Source organism: Oncorhynchus kisutch, linkage group LG11 (genome assembly GCF_002021735.2).
Source record: "Oncorhynchus kisutch isolate 150728-3 linkage group LG11, Okis_V2, whole genome shotgun sequence".
NCBI lineage: Eukaryota > Metazoa > Chordata > Actinopteri > Salmoniformes > Salmonidae > Oncorhynchus > Oncorhynchus kisutch.
Window position 1 is genome coordinate 22,640,065 of NC_034184.2, and position 22,925 is coordinate 22,662,989.

The window sequence follows — 22,925 nt, forward strand, 5'->3', positions numbered from 1 at the left end:
TCAATATTTGTAAGGTGTTCCTAATGTTTTGTACACTCAGCATAAATGTAATCAAATGAGTTAGCATGCACTGTTAAAGCTTACGTACATATTGCCATATTATAACATGTAAAGGCTCCTTTAAATTTGATAGAAAAGACTATCAAAACCTCCATTGTCTACATCACACAATTGAACTTTGAACTCTTAAAGAAGAAGAGGTGGGTGTGGCTACCTATCTGAAACAGGTTTATGGCAGCCCCTGTGCTGTGAGCAAGTTTAAAGCCTGAGCTATTTGCATGTGAACTGGAATCCACACCCTCCATCCACAGAGTGCTTCTCATGTTGAGACACCTCCTTGTCTTTGTTACTTTCAGTTGGCAGATATAAGCTTTTCCTCCAATACGGCTTAACAGTCAGCAGAATACATTGAAAGATGCCGGACTGGGATTTATTGGGAAACTACAAGATACATTTTCTATAACTCATACTTTTAATGTAAGTAACTTCTATAGAGTTTAACATTAGACTGTTGTGACATGGAATGTAGAATATGCTTTCAAATAATTCAGTGGACTATGAACAAATAACGATAGGCATATGAGCTAAGAAGCATAATAATGTGCATAATCTCTATTCATTTAAATATTTTATCATAAAAAGTAATGTTGAGGAAATATAATATACAATCAACTGGACACATTGCATCATCACACAATAGCAGTGAAAGGCAGATTCCAAAACATTGGTTTAAAAGCCCAATAGGGAAAACTTGACTAACTTTACTAAAACTAGGAATAGAAAACAATTTTGTTTGTCACATGCTTCGTTGTAACGAGTGCTCTGAGAGTCGGGAAGCAAGTACAGGGAGTGAGTGTTTTAATAAATAAACAAAACAAGAAACAAGAAACCCAAACACACCGATATGAAACAGAGTCAATAACATCTGAGGAAAGAAGCAAGGGGATTGACAGATATAAGGAAGATAATCAAGGAGGTGACGGAGTCCAGGTGAGTGTCATGAGGCACATCAACAGCATCATCCCAGAAACCGTATACCCACTCCAATTCGCATACCGCCCCAACAGATCCACAGATGATACAATCTCTATTGCACACCACACTTCCTTTCACACCTGGACAAAAGGAACACCTATGTGAGAATGCTGTTCAATGACTACAGCTCAGCATTCAACACGATAGTGCCCTCAAAGCTCATCAATAAGCTAAGGACCCTGGGACTAAACACCTCCCTCTGCAACTGGATCCTGGACTTCCTGGCGGGCCGACCCCAGGCGGTAAGGGTAGGTAACAACCCATCCGCCACGCTGATCCTCAACACAGGGAACCCTCAGGGGTGCGTGCTCAGCCCCCTCCTGTACTCCCTGTTCACTCATGACTCCACAGCCAGGCACGACTCCAACACCATCATTAAATTTGCAGATGACACACAGTGGTAGGCCTGATCACCGACAACAAAGAGACGGCCTATAGGGAGGAGGTCAGAGACCTGACCATGTGGTGCCAGGACAACAACCTCTCCCTCAACATGATCAAGACAAAGGAGATGATTGTGGACTACAGGAAAAAGGAGGACCGAACACGCCCCCATTCTCATCGACGGGGCTGCAGTGGAGCTGGTTGAGAGCTTCAAGTTCCTTGGTGTCCACATCACCAACAAACTAACATGGTCCAAGTACACACCTTTGTCATGCCCGTGAAGCGGGCATGACAAAACCTATTCCCCCTCAGGAGATTGAAAAGATTTGGCATGGGTCCTCAGATCCTCAAAAGGTTCTAAAGTTGGACCATGGAGAGCATCCTGACTGGTTGCATCACTGCCTGGTATGGCAACTGCTCAGCCTCCGACCAAGACAGTCGTGAAGCGGGCATGACAAAACCTATTCCCCCTCAGGAGATTGAAAAGATTTGGCATGGGTCCTCAGCTTCGTGCCATCCAGGACCTCTATACCAAGCGGTGTCAGAGGAAGGCCCTAAAAACTGTCAAAGACTTCAGCCACGGCAAGCGGTACCGGAGGGCCAAGTCTAGGTCCAAGATACTTCTAAACAGCTTCTAACACCAAACCATAAGTCTCCTGAACATCTAGTCAAATGGCTACCCAGACTATTTGCATCTCCCCCCCCCTATCCGCACCACTGCCACTCTCTGTTGTCATCTATACATAGTCACTTTAATAACTCTAATTATATGTACAACTGAAGTCGGAAGTTGACATCCAATTAGGTTGGAGTCATTAAAACTAGTTTTTCAACCAATCCACATATTTCTTATTAGAAAACTATAGTTTTGGCAAGTCGGTTAGGACATCTACTTTGTGCATGACACAAGTCATTTTTACAACTATTGTTCACAGACAGATTATTTCACTTATAATTTACTCTATCACAATTCCAGTGGGTCAGAAGTTTACATACACTAAGTTGACTGAGCCTTTAAACATCTTGGAAAATTCCAGAAAATTATGTTATGGCTTTAGAAGCTTCTGATAGGCTAACGTATATCATTTGAGTCAATTGGAGGTGTACTGTACCTGTGGATGTATTTCAAGGCCTACATTCAAACTCAGTGCCTCTTTGCTTGACATCATGGGAAAATCAAAAGAAATCCGCAAAGATCTCAGCAAAGGAATTGTAGACCTCCACATGTCTGGTTCATTCTTGGGACCAATTTCCAAATGCCTGAAGGTACGAAAGTATAAACACCATGGGACGACGCAGTTGTCATACTGCTCAGGAAGGAGACGCATTCTGTCTCCTAGAGATGAACGTACTGTGGTGCGAAAAGTGGATATCAATCCCAGAACAACAGCAAAGGACCATGTGAAGATACTGGAGGAAACAGGTACAACAGTATCTATATCCACAGTAAAACGAGTCCTATATCGACATAACCTGAAAGGCCGCTCAGCAAGGAAGAAGCCACTGATCCAAAACCGCCATAAAAAAACAGACTACAGTTTGCAACTGCACATGGGGACCAAGATCATACTTTTTGGAGAAATGTCCTCTGGTCTGATGAAACAAAAATAGAACAGTTTGGCCATAATGACCATCATTATGTTTGGAGGAAAAAGGGACTGACTTACAAACCGAAGAACACCATCCCAACCGTGAAGCATGGGTGTGGAAGCATCATGTTGTGGGGGTGCTTTGCTGCAGGAGGGGCTGGTGCACTTCACAAAATAGATGGCATCATGAGAAGGGAAAATTAAGTGGATATATTGAAGCAACATCTCAAGACATCAGTCAAGATGTTAAAGCTTGGTTGTAAAATGGGTCTTCCAAATGGACAATGACCCCAAGCATACTTTCGAAGTTGTGGCAAAATGACAAAGTCAAGGTATTGGAGTGGCCATCACAAAGCCCTGACCTCAATGTGTTGGCAGAACTGATAAAGCGTTTGTGAGCAAGGAAGCCTACCAACCTGAATCAGTTACACCAGCTCTGTCAGGAGGAATGGGCCAAAATTCACCGAACTTATTGTGGGAAGCTTGTGGAGGCTACCCGAAACCTTTGACCCAAGTAAAAAAATGTAAAGGCAATACTACCAAATACTAATAGAGTGTATGTAAACTTCTGACCCACTGGGAATGTGATGAAAGAAATTAAAGCTGAAATAAATCCTCTCTCTACTATTATTCTGACATTTCACATGCTTAAAATAAAGTGGTGATCCTAACTGACCTAAAAGACAGGGAATTTTTTACTAGGATTAAATGGCAGGAATTGTGAAAAACTAAGTTTGAATGTTTTTGGCTAAGGTGTATGTAAACTTCCGAGTTCAACTGTACATACTACCTCAACTAACCGGTGCCCCCACACATTGACTCTGTACCAGCACCCCCCTATATATATATATATATATTTTTTATGCTGCTCTTTAATTACTTGTTACTTTCATCTCTTATTTTATCCTTTTTTTTACTGCACTGTTGGTTAGGGGCTCGTAAGTAAGCATTTCACTGTAAGGTCCACACCTGTTGTATTCGGCGCATATGAATAATACAATTTGATTTGATTTTGATTTGATTTGATTAAGACTTTCCCAAACCGGATACTTTGTTTGTATCCCCCAGGGCAATTTAACTAATCGCAGAGGCTGTTCCAAAACTCTGCCAGCAGAAAAGAGAAAAGAGACACTTGGAGCAGACTTTTAGTCCAACTCAGGAGGCGCGCACACCACCAACCGCTTCCGAGTATATTACTCGCTAATGTTCAGTCCCTGACAACCTCATGGCAAGGATTTCCTTCCAGAGAGACATCAGGGATTGTAACATACTTTGTTTCACGGAAACATGGCTCTCTCAGGATACACTGTCTGAGTCCATTCAGCCAGTTGGGTTCTCAGTTCATCGCGCAGACAGGAAAAAATATCCCTCTGGGAAGAAGAAGGGAGGGGTGTATGTTTCATGATTAACTTCTCATGGTGTGATTGTGATAACATAAAGGAACTCAAGACCTTTTGTTCACCCGACGTAGAATACCTCACAATCAAATGCCGACCGTATTACCTCCCAAGAGAATTCTCTACGGTTATAGTCACAGCCGTGTATATTCCCCCTCAAACCGATACCACAATGGCCCTCAAGGAACTTCACTGGACTTTATGCAAACTGGAAACCACATATCCTGAGGCCTCATTTATTGTAGCTGGGGATTTTATCAAAGCAAATTTGTGGAAAACGATACCAAAGTTTTATCAACATATTGACTGTAGTACTTGCGCTGCTAGAACACTCGAACAATGCTACTCCAACTTCCGGGATGCCTACAAGGCCCTCTCTTCGGTAAATCTGATCGCGACTCGATTTTGCTCCTACCTTCCTGTAGGCAGAAACTCAAACAGGAAGTTCCCGTGCTAAGGACTATTCAACGCTGGTCTGATCAATCATAATCCATGCTTCAAGATTGTTTTGATCACGTGGACTGTGATATGTTCTGGGTAGCCTCCGAGAACAACATAGATGAATATACTGATACGGTGACTGAGTTTATCAGGAAGTGAATAGGAGATGTTGTACCCACTGTGACTATTAAAACCTACCCTAAACAGAAACCGTGGATAGATGGCAGCATTTGCACAAAACTGAAAGCGCAAACCATCGCATTTAACCATGGCAAGGTGACTGCGAATATGGCCAAATACAAAGTATAGTTATTCGCTCCGTACGTCAATCAAACAGGTAAAACATCAGCATAGAGACAAAGTGGAGTCGCAATTCAACGGCTTAGACACTAGACATATTAATCAACAAGTCTGTACAAGCTGGGCCAGCTGCAGTTAGTAGTTTAGAACACAGTGTGCTTCTGACAACATGAATACCTATTTCTGATGTGTACATTCTGACAGCTAGAATGTCTATGTATTGAAATGAGCTAATTACATAGTTATTGATTAACCAAAAAACAAACTAAGGGAAACTATTACAACATAACACTACACATGTCATTCCACGAATTGAGTGCCTTTTGGTTAGTTAAACTATGGAAAAAATACATATTTAAAAACTTAATTTATTTCACCTATTTTAAACATTCTGTCATAAATGTTCAATTTCATAAAAAACATGTTTTCCCATTTCAATAGGTTAAATGAAGATACTATAAATGGACTAATAAAGTTATATGGTTGACAGAAACTGCGTTGACAATTTCCTCAGTCACAACTCCCCTGGTGATGGGGGAATGGAAGCATGTTGTGTGCAACACGGAGGGGCAATTGAATGCATGTTTAACTTGGTAAAACATGATTATTCTATCTATCTATGGATAACAGAGTTGATGTGTTGTGCCCACAAAACACCTGAAAATTGCCAAAAATATTAAAACCAACTCACCTGATTTTACAGTATGATTTGAGTATTAGATGTTAAATGTTTGGTTTGAAAACATAATTTAAAAATACATATTTTTACCATATTAAAACAAAAGTTTGGTTCACATAACAGGATTCACCACTAATCACATGCAATAAGTACAAATCTTTTAAATGAATTTTAAAAGAATTCCCCAAAACAACAAAACACCTACAGCTTTACAATGATGGTGAAAACTCAGGGAAATCTTGGGGTTAAGTGGGATATAATCTTCCTAGAAGTTAGACAAACATGAACCGGGAAAATACTTAAACAGGGATTTCCAGTGAAAACACATATTTTATTTAAATGAAAACACTCACTATTGTTTTTCTAACACGTTGCTTCTTGTCCATTTGACTTCCAGCGTCCACCATCTGTAACAGGGCTCGCTTAGCCATTGTGATGATGGAATCCGAACAACTCTCCCTGCTGTCCTCCTTGAAAGGAGAGTTGCAGTCTGAGGATTACATTCATCCCCACTATAAGGAGGCTTATCGCCTTGCTATCGATTCCCTGGTGAATGGTGGCAGAGAGAGCTACCAGGAGTTCCTCAAGGCCGAGCGGATAGGGAGCTTTCTCTCAGAAGATGAAATCCACTTCATCACTACAAATGCCTCACACCCATTGCCTAGCAGCCACACAGAAGAAATCAACGGACCAGCACTGGACACTCCGGCCAGCAAGTCCTCAACTGGGACGTACTGGCCTGTGCACTCAGACATAGTAACACCCAACCTGGAGTTAGGATGGCCGATGGTCATGCATGATAAACTCCAAACCAATATAGATCTGCTTTTCCATCCAGCTAGACTAAACAGCCCCACCATCAAAGAGGTGATCCGTAAACAGATTCAGGGTGCCAGACAGGTACTGTAATCCTGCAATGCATTGTGTCCACAACAATGGTAATGCTAATGCTTGTTTATGGTGTGCAAATCACAATATTGTATTTTTGAAAGCTGCTGATAGTACCTTTGTGGACTAATAGTAGAAAGCCTCATGTTTAGCTAATATTGCCTGCTCCCCAACTGGGACTGTCACTTTGTGTGTGAATGTGATAGCTCAAGAATCACAAATGTAAACTATTACAAGACAAAGTGACAAATTCAATAACCAGATTCCTGGCCCCATTTTATTTAACTCCCAGAGAAAAATTATACACGATTCCTTTTCACTAGTCAGTAGTGTCTGAGAAGGTCAGGGCAGGTCTATAAAATCAGGTTTTGCAACTTACCTTCATGAGTAAAAGTGTAGGTGCCCTGCAAAAGAAACTTTAGGTTACTTGCGTAACCCCAATTTGATGAAAATGCGAGTGGGATGTGTCACTTAAGGGTTGTTAACAAGCCCACCAACATTCTCGACCATGTCTCTCTTCCTTGCGCTCTTGCAAGCTGGGAAAGGTGGTGACAAATATTATTCATATTCTCATAGAACCGGGGTTACGTTTCCTTTCAACGTGTCACTTAAGGCATATGGCCAACACCTGTAATGCAGACATGCTCTCCAGGGTAGTTCCAATAGCATCACCCCTCAGAGGCTTCAACACTGAGGGAGAATGCTCCAGGAAGATGCAATGACATCCAGTCGGTAAAGACTTCAGAAACGTATGAGGGCTGGCCCAACATGCCATAGCGCAAATCTCCCATAAGGAGATGTTTTACAACAGTGCCTATATTTTCCAATGGAATAGCCTCCACTATCTTAAGATAGCTGTTGGAGGTGCCCAAAAAGCACAGAAGTCATTGTCACTCTAGAGCAATTCTGTCACTTTAATCTAATCAAATTCACCAGGCACATTCAGGACACAAACGGTGGAGAAGCTCTACTTCCGTAAACTGGGTGTGAGGTACCCAGGAGGACCCTGGGCAAACTGAAGGCATGAACGGTGGGTTGACAGTGAGTGCAGCCCACTCACTTGCTTTGCAGGCATAGGTCAGACAGTAAAGTGGGTTAGAAAGAGAAGTATTACATCTCCCCGCTTTCCAGCGCCTCAAGCCCAATAGAAGGGTCCCAGTGATGGAGCTAAAAGCTTGGAGACTGGTTTTGTGTTAGCGACACGCACCATAAAAACGACATAACAGAGGCTGTTACCCTACTGTGCAACTGTCGAGGGCTGTGTGACAGGTGAGATAACAGTTAACTTTTCCTTTAGAGATCTTCATGCTGTCCAAAAAAGGTCCTGCAATGAAGCATATAAACCTTGCAAACAGAGGGTTAGGGTTAGAAAGGGTTATGAATGATCTGTGTAAGTTACACCATTTCTCCAAAAAACGCATTGTCTCTTTTTCCAAAAAGTGGACGTATAGGAGGGGCACTGGAACTCTAGATCGTGAAAGATTTTCAGGTGCCAGCTTGTCGCATTCAGATTTATCCTCCCACTGGTCATCCCCAGAGTACCATGGCTACTGGGTGAGGGTGGCAAGTCTTTGCGTATGTTTGGGTCTGCAGATCCCTGCGTAACAATGGCTATCAGGACTGGTTATAAAGCAGGAGAGTGATCTCTGCTAACCAGGGCCTGTGTTAGGTCTCTTCCCTGCCTCGCTCACTTAGAGTAATGGCACCTGGTAGTAAAGAGAAGGTGTTAGTGTGTTGCTCGTGCACTAGACGGTTAGAGGTGAAAATGCCATAAGGCGAGGGAAATGGTTGGCCATAGTAAAAAGGCAAATGGCAATCTGTCATCTAGCTTTGTATGTCTGAAGAGACCCGAGGGAGAGTGGACATGCTGACTTCCATCCCTGGATAGAACCTGAGAAGGTGCTGAGGGTCCAAGGGGGGTAAGAACACTTGGGGGTAAGAATGCACATCCTCCATCATCCCATGTGAGCAATGTCATGCAAGTGTGCTGTTACAAAGGGAATGTTGTTTTTCCCCCAATGCAGATGTTCCTCACCACTGTCGGGCGAGACAGAGATGGGGACGGGCGGCTTTTGTTAAACCCGAGAGAGACGGGTAGGGCAAGGAAGCCGTAGGCTTTGCAAACTATCCTGCTCTGCTGCTTAAGGCTGTGCCCTAGGGTGGCTGGCCCATCCTGCCCCCCTTAGGGTGGTTAAGAGAGTGGAACTTTGCTGTGGCCACAGCAAAGGACTGTTTAACTCCAGGTTGCCCTGGTTTAAGAGCTTAGCCTGGGTATTGTCAGTCTGCTGTGTTGCCAGGGGTCTTGGGCCAACTTGGTACCCCTGCCATGCTGTGAGGCTGGGGTGAGTTGCAGTGACCAACGGGCTGCCACAGGGCCTGGGTTTGTGGGGCAGGCAGAAGTTGAAGGCTTTGCTTTCTTTCTTACGCATGTCACAAATCTGCCGCTTGGTGTAGCATGTCACACTTCTGCCGCTTGGTGTCGACAGCGGGGTTAACCTCTCTGGGATATGTGGGACGATAACCGAAGTCTAACTGCCCACACGCGGTTCCCTCCGGCCAGCACTGTGCTAGCTACACCGCACCTTAGCAAAGGTAGCTGTTAGCTAGCTAACGCAACACTAACCTCGCGGCTGTAGTGTGCCCACGTTGCACACCCTAGGTAGTATTAACTGCAAGGCTTCTACTAGCTAGCTTACGCCTACTAAAGATGAAGAGCTTACACGTTGTTTTTACAACAGGAATCTTAGCATAGCCCTGTTCTGCATAATGGCCACTGCTTCTCCATCCCAAAACGAGCCTAGAAAAGCACTCGAACCCCTCCTCGGCCGGTGGCTGAAAGGGGAGGGGTTAGAGACAGCAAAGCATTTTAACCTCCTTCTCAAACCCACTCTAGAGTCATTTACAATGCTGACAGGAGTTGTGGTTCTCGAGTTCTTCCTGAGCATGTTACCTTCCCAGGCAATGTATGCATTGAAGGTGAAAATCCTTCCCTGCCATCATGGAGGATCAAGCAGAAGAACATGGGGGTTTGAGTGCTTTTCTAGGCTCGTTTTGGCATGGAGAATCAGTGGCCATTAAGCAGAACAGGGCTATATTTTTCGGGTAAATATTCTCCCACTACCGTAGAGCTGTGAGGCTAACCAGTTGGTCTACTTAACATGAACAAGTAAATGCAGGTTTGAACCAGATTAGAGAAGAGTGCTAGCAATACTGGTACCGTGATTGCAGATAGTAGTGCTGGTGTGGTTAGCTCGCTCTCCTAGAATTTAGAAAGTCTACAGATCAGTCTGATTTTATTGAGAAATGAGGTCAGCAAAATGGATATGTACATGTGCAGGCATAAGCTATAGTTTTACTGTGGTTTCTCAAGTGATTTAGACTACATTGTCTAGACTGTACTAGTTACAAGTATTCCAAGTATTAGCCAGATGAGGTGGGTGTGTACTGTACATAGGTAATACTCCCATCCATATGTCAAACCAAGTCAAACCTGTCACAGGGAATATGGTAAACACAGAGTGGCCATAGCTTGTGATCACACACTAAGTCACTCCTTGAGATACTATACAATATATATTTATATTTATATATATATATTTTAAAGGAAGCACAATGTGACATATTGTGTATATTATGAACATTTTTCAACCAGGTCTAATAATGATAGGACTCGGACACAGATATTGTAATGTTCTGTGTTTTTTTTCTGATGAACATTTACTTTGATATACTGAGTAATTTAATAACCTCTAGTGACTCCCCATCCCGCATGAGGGAGCGTAATCATCAACTGACACTAATTAGCATAACGCAACGGACATAAATATTCCTAGAAAATATTCCTATTCATGAAAATCACAAGTGAAATATATTGAGACACAGCTTAGCCTTGTGTTAATCACCCTGTCATCTCAGATTTTCAAAATATGCTTTACAGCCAAAGCTAGACGAAGTAGAAGTTTATTGATAGCCTAGCATAGCATTTTGTCCAGCTAGCAGCAGGTAACTTGGTCACAGATATCAGAAAAGCAATCAAATTAAATAGTTAACCTTTGATGAGCTTCGGATGTTTTCACTCATTTTTCCGAAAATTGTATTTTTGTAGGCGAAATGGCTCCGTTTGTTCTTCACCTTTGGCTGAGAAATAACACGGAAATTGCACGAAAACACCGAAAAATATTCAAAATTAGCTCCATAATATCGACAGAAACATGGAAAATGTTGTTTATAATCAATCCTCAAGGTGTTTTTCAAATATCTATTCGATAACATATCCACCGGGACAATTCGTTTTTCAGTAGGACCGATTGGAATAATGGCTACCTCTGTATTTTACACGAGAATCACTCTGGGAGCCATCAGGTGACCAGTTGCGCAATGTAGCCGCTTACGGATATTCTTCAACATAAATGCCCTAAAACTACGTCATAATGCTGTACACCTTGGGGAATACGTAGAAAAAGTAATCTGGTTGATAGCCCATTCACTGCTCAATAGGGATGCATTGGAACACTTCCTTTCAAAACATGAACAGGATTTTTCTCAGGCTTTTGCCTGCAATATCAGTTCTGTTATACTCACAGACAATATTTTTACAGTTTTGGAACCTTTAGAGTGTTTTCTATCCTAAGCTGTCAATTATATGCATATTCTAGCATCTGGTCCTGACAAAATATCCTGTTTACTACGGGAACGTTATTTTTCCAAAAATGAAAATACTGCCCCCTAGTCACAACAAGTGACACAAAAAAGGGATCAAAGCTTTCACCTGGATTTACCTGGTGGGTCTATGTCATGGTACTGTACATCATTTGAACTCTAAAACATCAATTAATTAACATTTTTACACATTATAAGGGCATGCAGGGGCATGGTAATCACAGTCACAGTAATCACATAGAGCTCCTGAGCTTACAACAATGCCTCACAAAAATATTTTGACACTTTATTTTACACTTTTATTGAGAGGGGGATACAGGTACACTACCGGTCAAACTTTTTAGAACACCTACTCATTCAAGGGTTTTTCTTTTTTTTTAAACTATTTTCTACATTGTAGAGCAATAGTGAAGATATCAAAACTATGACATAACACATATAGAATCATGTAGTAACCAAAAAAGTGTTAAACAAATCCAAATATATTTTATTTTTGAGATTCTTCAAATAGCCTACCCTTTGCCTTGATGACAGCTTTGGCACACTCATGGCATTCTCTCAACCAGCTTCATGAGGTAGTCACCTGGAATTCATTTCAATTAACAGGTTTGCCTTCTTAAAAGTGAATTAGTGGGATTTCTTTCCTTTTTAATGCATTTGAGCGAATTAGTTGTGTTTTGACAAGGTAGGGGTGTATACAGAAGATTGCCCTATTTGGTAAAATACCAAGTCCATAATATGGCAAGAACAGGTCAAATAAACAAGGAGAAACAACAGTCCATCATTACTTTAAGACATGAAGGTCAGTCAATACGGAACATTTTAAGAACTTTGAAAGTTTCTTCAAGTGCAGTCACAAAAACCATCAAGAGCTTTGATGAAACTGGCTTTCATGAGGACAGGCACAGGAATAGAAGACCCAGAGTTACCTCTGCTGCAGAGGATAAGTTCATTAGAGTTACCAGCCTCAGAAATTGCAGCCCAAAGAAATGCTTTACGGAGACACATCTCAACATCAACTGTTCAGAGGAGACTGTGTGAATCAGGCCTTCATGGTCGAATTTCTGCAAAGAAACCACTACTAAAGGACATCAATAAGAAGAAGACACTTGCTTGGTCCTAGAAACACGAGAAGTGGACAGTAGACAGGTGGAAATTTGTCCTTTGGTCTGGAGTCCAAATTGGAGATTTTTGGTTCCAACCACCGTGTCTTTGTGATACGCGGTGTGAGTGAATGGATGATCTCTGCATGTGTATTTCCCACCGTAAAGCAAGGAGGAGGAGGTATTATGGTGTGGGGGTGCTTTGCTGGTTACACTGTCTGTTAAGTATTTAAAATTTAAGACACACTTAACCAGCATGGCTACCACAGCATTCTGTAGCAATATGTCAGGTAAGACACTAAACAGAAAACAAGACCCCACAAAACCCAAAAGGAAAATAACAACTTATATATGATCCCCAATCAGAGACAACGATAAACAGCTGCCTCTGATTGGGAACCACACTCGGCAAAGAACAACGAAATAGAAAACATAGACTTTCCCACCCGAGTCACACCCTGACCTAACAGAGAATAATAAGGATCTCAAAGGTCAGGGCGTGACAACTTTTTTGTTTACTACATGATTCCATATGTGTTATTTCATAGTTTTGATGTCTTCACTATTATTATACATATGTAGAAAATAGTACAAATAAAGAAAACCCTTGAATGAGTTGGTGTTCTAAAACTTTTGACCGGTAATGTAGGTGGGAGCAACAGTGGGAAGGGTGGACGTGGTGATTGAACCGCCAGTTTCCATTGGGGTGTCATATGTGACATGTGCTTGGGAGTGTTACCACAGCTCTACACAATCCCTCATACTTTAATTCACAAAAGATCAAAAAGGAGGGTCCATCAACAATAAGGTGTTAAACTTGGTATGCTAATTATTTTTAAGAAATCATCATGTTAACCATAACCTTTTCTTTATTTTCCCTTATTTCCTTACAGGTTATTGCAATTGTAATGGACATTTTTACAGATGTGGATATATTCAAAGAAGCGGTTGATGCCTCCATCAGAGGAACTCCAGTTTATGTGCTTCTGGATGAATTTCATCTGCAAAGCTTTCTCTCAATGGCTGAGAATCAAGACATCCAAATCCCAAAACTTAGGGTACGTTCACATACTCTGTTACAATGTTAATTCATCTACTTGGTAGATGGTTGATAATCAAAAGTATCGCCTGATCCTCCTCTCATCGTATATACAGTATTGATTTGTCCTTGTTTTTTATTTTCACCAAAGAAAACAAGTGACTATCTTGAAGTTATTGAGGGATGATGATGTTTCGGCAACGTGAAAATAAGAATTCCAGCGTATGGTACCTCTGTATCCGATAGATAATGTACTATGTGAGGTGCAGCAGTGGGGAGGGTGAAGGTTATTGCAGTGTCTTGTGTTATATACTGTAGATGGATTTCAGAATTAACCTGAACCACTGAAAACTTAATTCTCACTCTATCTTGCAGGGCGAGGCAGTTTACAGGTTGAGGTAGTTATTACCAGAGGTATTTAGGACACAGCCAAAAGATTTATGCTTTCTTGTCATAGCATTTTACAAGGCTGCAATAAAGCTCTCTCGCTATTTCAGAGAGTCAATATATCTTTCATGCGAGAATACTGATAATAATCAGGCTTTGCATAAAGCGGTGTATTACCGTAGAATTGTCTTGCTAAGATGCCACTTTGACTGTCTTGTTCTACAGAACATGAGAGTACGCACAGTGAAGGGGCAGGATTACATCTGTCGTACAGGAGCTACATTTCATGGAGCAATGGAGCAGAAGTTTCTATTGGTGGACTGCCAAACAGTGGTGTATGGATCATACAGGTAAATGGAACTAGGAGGCCAGTGTTTCAGAATAAGGATTTCCCCATATTGATTAAACTGTTCTTTGGCTATAAATACAATCTACTTTATTGAGTCATTGTGATGTTCTTTCTTTGTATTGTAATTGTGACTATTTGAACAGGTTAAGGATTAAGTAGATAATTTTTTGGCTTTTTTTTTTTTACCTCTGTGATGTAAATAATGCATGGAATATAGGTATGAAAGCTTGGACAATTTAAAGATTTTTAGAAGTTCTGTTCAATGTGACTTTACAGGGCTTTTTGTAGAGACTGTATTTGATTTCTAAGTGGAACACAGAACTTTTCTTGAGATATGAAAACATTTAAGATTGGGGATTTGTGTCTGAAAGGGTTGACTTTTCAAAAAGAGTAACAGATAAAGCAATATTAATGCTCTACTTTAGACAGCCAAAGGCTTATCTTTGATAGAAAAATGTGCTATAACATAGAGATGAATTAGAGATGCTAAGGGTTGACAGCAGACAATTTATTGATAATGCAAAACTGTTTACCTTAGTTGACCTCGTGCATAGACTGAGCTGAACATGTCTGTTAGAGTTGACATTTGACACTGAAGTAATTGCTGCTCTACGTTTCTTCTACTCCACCCAGCTTCATGTGGTCCTATGAGAAAATCAACCTGAGTATGGTGCAGGTCATAACAGGCCAGCTGGTGGAGTCCTATGACGAGGAGTTTCGAACGCTCTTCGCTCGCTCCTCCATGCCAGCAGTTCTCGCCCCTCCCGAGGGTGTGCTACTAGAAAGGAATGGAAGGCATGCTCTGGCAAAGTATGCTTCTCAATCCAGCCAAGCCTTTGAGAGGAAGGACCAGTTGAGACATACCCTGGACACAGTGTATAGCAAAGCCTGTGAGAGACAGATGGGCATGACGAGCCCTATCAGAGAGATGGAGGAGAGACTTTATGAGGAGGAGCCATTTCAACACAGACCCATGGTCAATCATGGTGTGAGTGTTCAAAAACACATCCATCAGTTCCAGTCTGCAGAGACTGCAAACTTCCTGAAAAGACACAGTTATGCTGGGGAGAGACAAGAAGTCTTGCATGTTCCACACAACACAAGGTATGGGGCAAGCAACTGGAATGTGGCTGGAGATGAAGGTTATCACTGCGCCCCGGGAAGAAGCCACTTTTCCAATGCTATGGATGACAATTCTCAGGGGGCACAGATGTACAGAGGTCACAATATTCGGCAGTCCTACCACGGAAATGACAAACACTCCCGCTCCATGCAGCAGAACATACCAACTTTGGAGCACACGGCTAAGTCCTTCTTGAGCACATATAGGATAGAGTCTTACCTCAATAACACTGACACTCCTATTGGAGAATCATGTGATTATCTGGACCAGTATGAAGCTCTGGAAAACAAAGCTAGATCATTCATTCCCTCCAGAGTTAGGTCATCCCTTGTTTTCAAGTCCACTATTCCAGAGCAACCGGAGACAAACAGTTACTCAAAAAACTCTTTCATACGTCAGGTCGATCCCTCTGCAAGGCAAAACAATGCAACGTATTACTCATCAATGCAACGGAATCCAGCAACATCAATGGAAAACAGAATGAGACAGGATGAGTTTATAATGAAGAAGCAAAGTCTGCAGATTTTGGATGATCCTAGGAATAACATTGGCTATGGCCCAGGAAGAGACCCACATCAGTCTGTCTATGCCAGCCTGGGTAGAACCAAAGGGGGACTGGTAATCAAAAACCCTGAGCTCCTCCAAGACAACTGGCACAAAAGGCACAGTGTGGCAGACCCAAAGTCCAACATAGACTACAGAGACAATAAAGAGTCCTCCAGTCACATGTATGGTGGAGCCTTTGTGAGGACACAGGCAGATAGTGGTGGAATAAGAGTGGGTGCACAGAATGGAGGATATTCTTCAAATCTGATTGAGGATCAGAGATCTGTCTCTCAATATGATGTCAAAAACACAGTGGACATAAAGAGACCCCCTCTTTCCATTTGGAAAGAGCCTCCCTCCAGAACTGTGTCTGCAGCAGCCCTTGATATGAACAGCAAAGAGCCCACTTACAAGTCCACCAGTACAGCACTGGGCTCACCTCGTTTCCTCAAGAAGAGCTCCAAGAAAATCAGATCGTTGCTCAACATACCAGAGAAAAAAGAGGGTTCCTCTCTAACCAAGGAAAATGTCATTCCAAAAAGGGGTGGTAGCTCAGACACTATAGTGACTGAGGAAGAAGAACAAAGACCAAACAGAGAGAGGAAGGTTGCATCGCAGAGTGGCACCGCAAATCCAACCAGATCCCCTACCAGGCTAAAGATGGACAAGAACCACTTTGCAGATGATTTAGGTAAATCCTCAGCCCCTCGTTTCAGCACTGACGAGCTGCAGCAAAACCCTCCTGCCAGAGCTACATCCATTAGGACACAGGGGCAGCCTACTGCCATTGATGAAAGACATGAAAGGGCAAGCCTTGCATCAGGAAACTGGCGTAGTGATCAGGGGGGAAGTAGTCGTTTGTATAGCAGATTTGAGCCTTTCTGCTCATTTGAGAAGAAGGAACCCCACTCCTTACAATCTGCAACAGACCCTGCACCCATACATGCACTAGAGAAGACCAAGAGCATGCACTCTGCTAAAAGTAACTCCAACAATGAACAACACAACCACACTGGCCAGCAGACAACTAGCCACCATGAAAACAAACTGGGGAAATTTATACAAAGAGTAGGGAATTTCATTCACAAAAATAAGTAGTAGAAAAGAAAGTTAGCATAGTGAACCAAGCTTACTGGTTAAATGATGACATTCAAAAAAGCAATCAAATTGTTGACAGATTGGAAACAGTGTACTGCACCATTAAACTTGAAAACTATTCACATGAATAGCTGACATCCATTCAGGTCTATTTAGAGCAATGGAAAACTGATCATTACTTCAATTAAATATCAATGTTTTGATTATTAGTAAACTTTCTACGAGGCACAAACATACAAGCAGGGTCCGGGACAAGGTATCACGGACAGTGAACTCAAGTCAGAGGACCACAGCTGAAGTCAGACCAGCAGAACTGGGTCAGCAGCACAGTCAGGTGAACAGGGGACAGGGACAGCCAGGTATCGTCAGACCAGGTTGTCCTGAGGCACAGTCCTAGGGCTCCGGTCCTGTGGTAGGTGAGACATAGCGAGAGAAATAGAGGTCAATAAGAGGTCAGATGCAGGGAATCTGAGTGGAGAGCCGGCCAAGCAGAGACCACAAGGGGTGCCACTGCCAGACTACGCTCAATCATAGGACTGACTGAAGAGAGAACCTACTGGGCACAGACGTCAGTTCAATGTCTAGCTTCATTTACATTTGGTTGAGTTGTCAACTAACATGAAATCAACAAAACCTTTCACCATGTCATTGGATTTAGGTGAAAAGTTGGGTGAATAAAATACAAAATGACTTTTTTCAAATCCAATCAGTTTTCCACATTGATTCAACATCATCACACATATATATATAAACAATTATGACGTGGAAACAACATTGATTCAACCAGTTTTCTGTCTAAGACGAAAAGAGAAAAGCTAAAAGAGTGTGTGTGCGTGTGTGTGTGTGTGCGTGTGTGTGTGTGTGCGTGTGTGTGTGTGCGCGTGTGTGCGTGTACACTGCAGTGAGGAAAACACTGAACACAATTTGTTAAATCGTATTTGCTCCTCGAGTCCATAATCTGTTACATCAAATGAATGAGCCTCATAGAAAGTGTTATTTAGTTTTTCAAACCCAAAACTAGATCAGCTACTCGAAGGCTGTGATGAGAGACTAAAAGTTAACTGTGTTAGATAGGATCGATTCATTTATTAGGATTTATGGTACAGTAGCTTAATTTCCATATGAAACACATTAAATGTCATTCAATTTTAAAAGATCACAATAAAGCTGTGATCACAGACAGTGCAAAATATTTTGTCACAATATTAGACAAACCTATCCAGGATTTACAGTGCATTGCATGATTGGGTGAATGAGTAAATGTTTGTTTTTTACCTTTATTTAACTAGGCAAGTCAGTTAAGAACAACTTCTTATTTTCAATGACAGTCTAGGAACAGTGGGTTAACTGCCTGTTCAGGGGCAGAATGACAGATCTGTACTTTGTCAGCTCAGGGATTTGAACTTGTAACCTTTCAGTTACTAGTCCAATGCTCTAACTATCCTAGACTATCCTGCCACCCCAGTTTTTGGCATTATTGCAGCATCTGGAGTTGTTTTGATGACTAGCTTTCTTGGTAAAATGCTTTGGCAAAATATGCTTGAAAATAAAGTTATATTTTGTTCTACTGTGGCTGCATGTGTTGTGGATACAGGTGTTGTGAGAAATGTAATGGTACAATGGGACAATTTTAGGGAAATGTACATTGTATGTCTTTGTAAATATAGTTGCTTTTTCCAAATAAATGTCATTGTGTTTCCTTTGATCTGTTGCTGTATGTAACATAGACCTACTGGGCAGCAAGGTTATTATAGTTTTGTGTTTTTATATTAGGTTTGACTTCTAGTAGTTTTAAGAGTTTTACAGATTATCTTTACTAGTTTTTAATGAGTTTAAGTTTCATCAAAACATTTCAATATAATTTTTATAAGCTTAAGTTTAAGTTTTATAAGCTTAAGTTTAAGTTTTAGTGTTAGGGACAGAAAGTAACCTATGTGTGGGAGGCTGGGAAACATTTGTGTTGTTTAGTTTTTTTTTTTTTGTCTCTTCTTGCCACTGTGGGGTAGTAATGCATAAGGTGATGGGTCAGGTCATAGGTTAAGTTAGGTTTAAAGGTAAACTAAGTGAGATGAAGTTGATCAGTGGTCACCAACAGGTCGATCGCGATCTTCAAGGCATTCCTAGTCGATCACCAAACATTTCTGTAGAAAAGCCAATGATAAAGACATACAGGATTGCGTTCCTTTTTTTCCCTTGTGTTGCGTTTTTTGCAGTAGGCATATTTGATTCAGAAGCCCTGCGCACCGGGTAGGCAAAGAGATCCAATTTTTAACCACTTAATTTCTCTGAAAAGACAAACTGCCTACTCGGCAGACTGGGAGATCTGTGGCTAAAAGAGTGTGCCTACTGCCCTGGCCAATCGGATAGCTCAAATCACTGTGCCTCCCTGCAGCTGCCACAACCCCAGCCACAGCAAAGTTTGATACTAGCCTGCGGGAGATTTAATAACTTTTAAAACTATGACCATAGAGAGACTGTCAAAGAATACAGCAAAGAGCTGCTGTTTTTGAGTGTGTTCATGTCAAATCAAATCAAAACAAATGTTATTGGTCACATACACATCGTTAGCAGATGTTAATGCGAGTGTAACGAAATGCTTGTGCTTCTAGTTCCGACAATGCAATAATATATAATAAGGATTCTAACAATTCCCCAACAACTCCCTAATACACACAAATCTAAAGGGGTGAATGAAAATATGTACATAAACTCAGCAAAAAAAGAAACGTCCTCTCACTGTCAACTGGGGCGGCAGGGTAGCCTAGTGGTTAACGTGTTGTACTAGTAACCGGAAGTTTGCAAGTTCAAGCTGACAAGGTACAAAACTGTCGTTCTGCCCCTGAACAGGCAGTTAACCCACTGTTCCTAGGCCGTATTTGAAAATAAGAATTTGTTCTTAACTGGCTTGCCTAGTTAAATGAAATAAAGGTAAAAAATAAACTGCATTTATTTTCAGAAAACTTAACGTGTAAATATTTGTATGAACATAACGGAACATTTCTGGGGGGAATGGCCCTAGCCCTAGCCCCCACCCTCCAATCCAACAGGTCCCAGACGTGCTCAATGGGATTGAGATTCGGGCTCTTCGCAGGCCATGGCAGAACACTGACATTCCTGTCTTGCAGGAAATCATGCACAGAACGAGCAGTATGGCTGGTGGCATTGTCATGCTAGAGGGTCAGGGTACCACATGAGGGAGGAGGATGTCTTCCCTGTAACACACAGCATTGAGATTGCCTGCAATGACAAGCTCAGTCCGATGATGGACGGACCCTCCACCTCCAAATCGAGAGCTCCGACTTTCCATCCTGAAGTTCACTGACGTTGTCACGTATACTCCTTCTCAGGCACTCAAGGTCACCAGGCTGCTCATTATTATGCACACCTCGAATCAAATCAAATTCCAAATCAAATCAAATGTTATTGGTCACATACACATAGTTAGCAGATGTTAGGAGGATGTCTTCCCTGTAACACACAGCATTGAGATTGCCTGCAATGACAAGCTCAGACCATGACGGACGGACCCTCCACCTCCAAATCGAGAGCTCCGACTTTCCATCCTGAAGTTCACTGAAGTTCACTGACGTTGTCACGTATACTCCTTCTCCGGCACTCAAGGTCACCAGGCTGCTCACTATTATGCACACCTCGAATCAAATCAAATTCCAAATCAAATCAAATGTTATTGGTCACATACACATAGTTAGCAGATGTTACTGTGAGTGTAGTGAAATGCTTGTGCTCCTAGTTCTGACAGTGCAATAATATCTAACAAGTAATATAACAATTCCACAACAACTACCTAATACTCACAAATCTAAAGGGATGGGATAAGAATATGTACATAATATATGAATGAGCAATGACCGAGCGGCATAGGCAAGATGCAATAGATGGTATAAAACACAGTATATACATATGAGTTGAGTAATGTAAGATATGTAAACATTATTATTATTATTATTATTTATTTTTTTTACCCCTTTTTTCTCCCCAATTTCATTGTATCCAATTGTTGTAGTAGCCACTATTTTATCTCATCGCTACAACTCCCGTACGGGCTCGGGAGAGACGAAGGTTGAAAGTCATGCGTCCTCCGATACACAACCCAACTGCTTCTTAACACAGTGCGCATCCAACCCGACCAATGTGTCGGAGGGTACACCGTGCACCTGGCAACCTTGGTTAGCGCTCACTGCGCCCGGCCCGCCACAGGAGTCGCTGGTGCGCGATGAGACAAGGACATACCTACCAACCAAGCCCTCCCTAACCTGGACGACGCTTGTGCGTCGCCCCACGGACCTCCCGGTCGCGGCCGGTTACGACAGAGCCTGCGCGCGAACCCAGGGACTCTGATGGCACAGCTGGCGCTGCAGTACAGCGCCCTTAACCACTGCGCCACCCGGGAGGCCTATGTAAACATTATTAAAGTGACATTATTAAAGTGACTAGTAATCCATTTATTAAAGTGGCCACGTCATTGATCTTCAGGTCTTAGCTCTAGAAAGAGGCCGGATTTGCAATTCCGAGTTGGATGTCCATTCAAAACGTATTTTTCCAGTCAGAGCTCGTTTATTCCCGACTTCCCAGTTGTCTTCAACTCACTGAAGTCAAGTTTTCGCAGTTCCGAGTTAGTTGTTTTGAGCACGACACAAATCATGCTTCGTTGAAGGCATGGCCAATGTTGAATGTTTATCATTTTAAACTTGGAAAAGAGCCCCTTAATCCCAGATTTGGGACCACACAGCCATTGTCACTGATTCCAAACCACCCATTGTTGAATTTGCGATTTCCAACTTGTTGTGTAATGTTTATGAGCACCGATACATTTTATATATAATTTCTCTTCATACAACAAGGATTTGCCAGTAGATTGTCAACCTGATTCATGATGATGACTACTAGCTAAGATTTTGAAAGTATTTTTTTAACCTTTATTTAACTAGGCAAGTCAGTTAAGAACAAATTCTTATTTTCAATGACGGCCTAGGAACAGTGGGTTAACTGCCTGTTCAGGGGCAGAATGACAGATTTCGTACCTTGTCAGCTCGGGGATTTGAACTTGCAACCTTGCGGTTACTAGTCCAATGCTCTAACCACTAGGCTACATGTATGATGTTGACATGATCAGTCCAATCAAAGCTACTGTACATATTACGTGATTTGACATAATTTTATCTGTGGCCAATGACCTTGAGCCTTCTTGGATGGGCACTTGTAATCTAACTCTATGGAAGCACCCAAGGGGCTACAATTTTCGAGGTCTACCCTTAGACTTTGCGGTGACGTAGTGTCTCCATGAGTGACAGAACACTGAGCCAATCACGGCGCATTTTCTGCTGGCTTGCCCCACCACCACAAAGAGCACTAAACTAGGCTGAAACACCTGCATTGTGGAGATGCCTTACTCAAGGAAACAAAAAAGAGACCATGTTTGTATGCAACTTTATTAACACAATGATATATTTTTTGGGAATATTTTCCGTGCCAATGAAGTGTATCCCCTGTGATATGCGTGCTAATACTTTTCAGTCTGTTTCCTTTCAGGGCTGGGTTTTATTTGAATGTTACCACCCACCAGCATAGCATTGTTTACTACTCAGAAACACCTGCAAAATACTTATTCTTCGTGAGTCGCAACTGAGCTGAGCAATATAATAGATCATCTTTGGCTGAGCCAATGCTTTTCACCGTAGCCTACACCTGGCCGTCTGAGCTATGGAGAAAATTCAAATAGGGGATGCATACTTATGTTTTTGCATCCAAAGTGTATTGGATAATTTGTCAAGTTTAACAATGATTTTTGCTAGTCCATATTTAAAAAATTGCTTGGGATAGGATTGCATTTTGGAACCCCGCTACCCCCGTCGCCCCAAGATGAATGGTTTTGAACACTCTCCACTGA

The 22,925-nt window shown here is 42.0% G+C and overlaps 1 protein-coding gene across 1 annotated transcript; it reads left to right on the forward strand.

Moving 5' to 3' along the window:
• Nucleotides 1-273: 273 nt before the first annotated feature.
• Nucleotides 274-18,722, forward strand: LOC109898908 (protein FAM83B-like). The gene is made up of 5 exons (XM_020493965.2): nt 274-477; nt 6,223-6,725; nt 13,369-13,533; nt 14,127-14,251; nt 14,884-18,722. The coding sequence occupies exons 2-5, from the start codon at nt 6,261-6,263 to the stop codon at nt 17,015-17,017; spliced, it is 2,889 nt and encodes a 962-aa protein (XP_020349554.2). The 5' UTR covers nt 274-477; nt 6,223-6,260; the 3' UTR covers nt 17,018-18,722.
• Nucleotides 18,723-22,925: the final 4,203 nt, after the last annotated feature.

What these genes read in the sequence shown, in the direction of transcription:
- LOC109898908 (XM_020493965.2), top strand. Translation starts at nt 6,261, where the DNA reads ATGATGGAATCCGAACAACTCTCCCTGCTGTCCTCCTTGAAAGGAGAG. An exon ending in AGATTCAGGGTGCCAGACAG is followed by an intron (nt 6,726 to 13,368) that starts GTACTGTAATCC and finishes ATTTCCTTACAG; the next exon opens with GTTATTGCAATTGTAATGGA. An exon ending in TCCAAATCCCAAAACTTAGG is followed by an intron (nt 13,534 to 14,126) that starts GTACGTTCACAT and finishes CTTGTTCTACAG; the next exon opens with AACATGAGAGTACGCACAGT.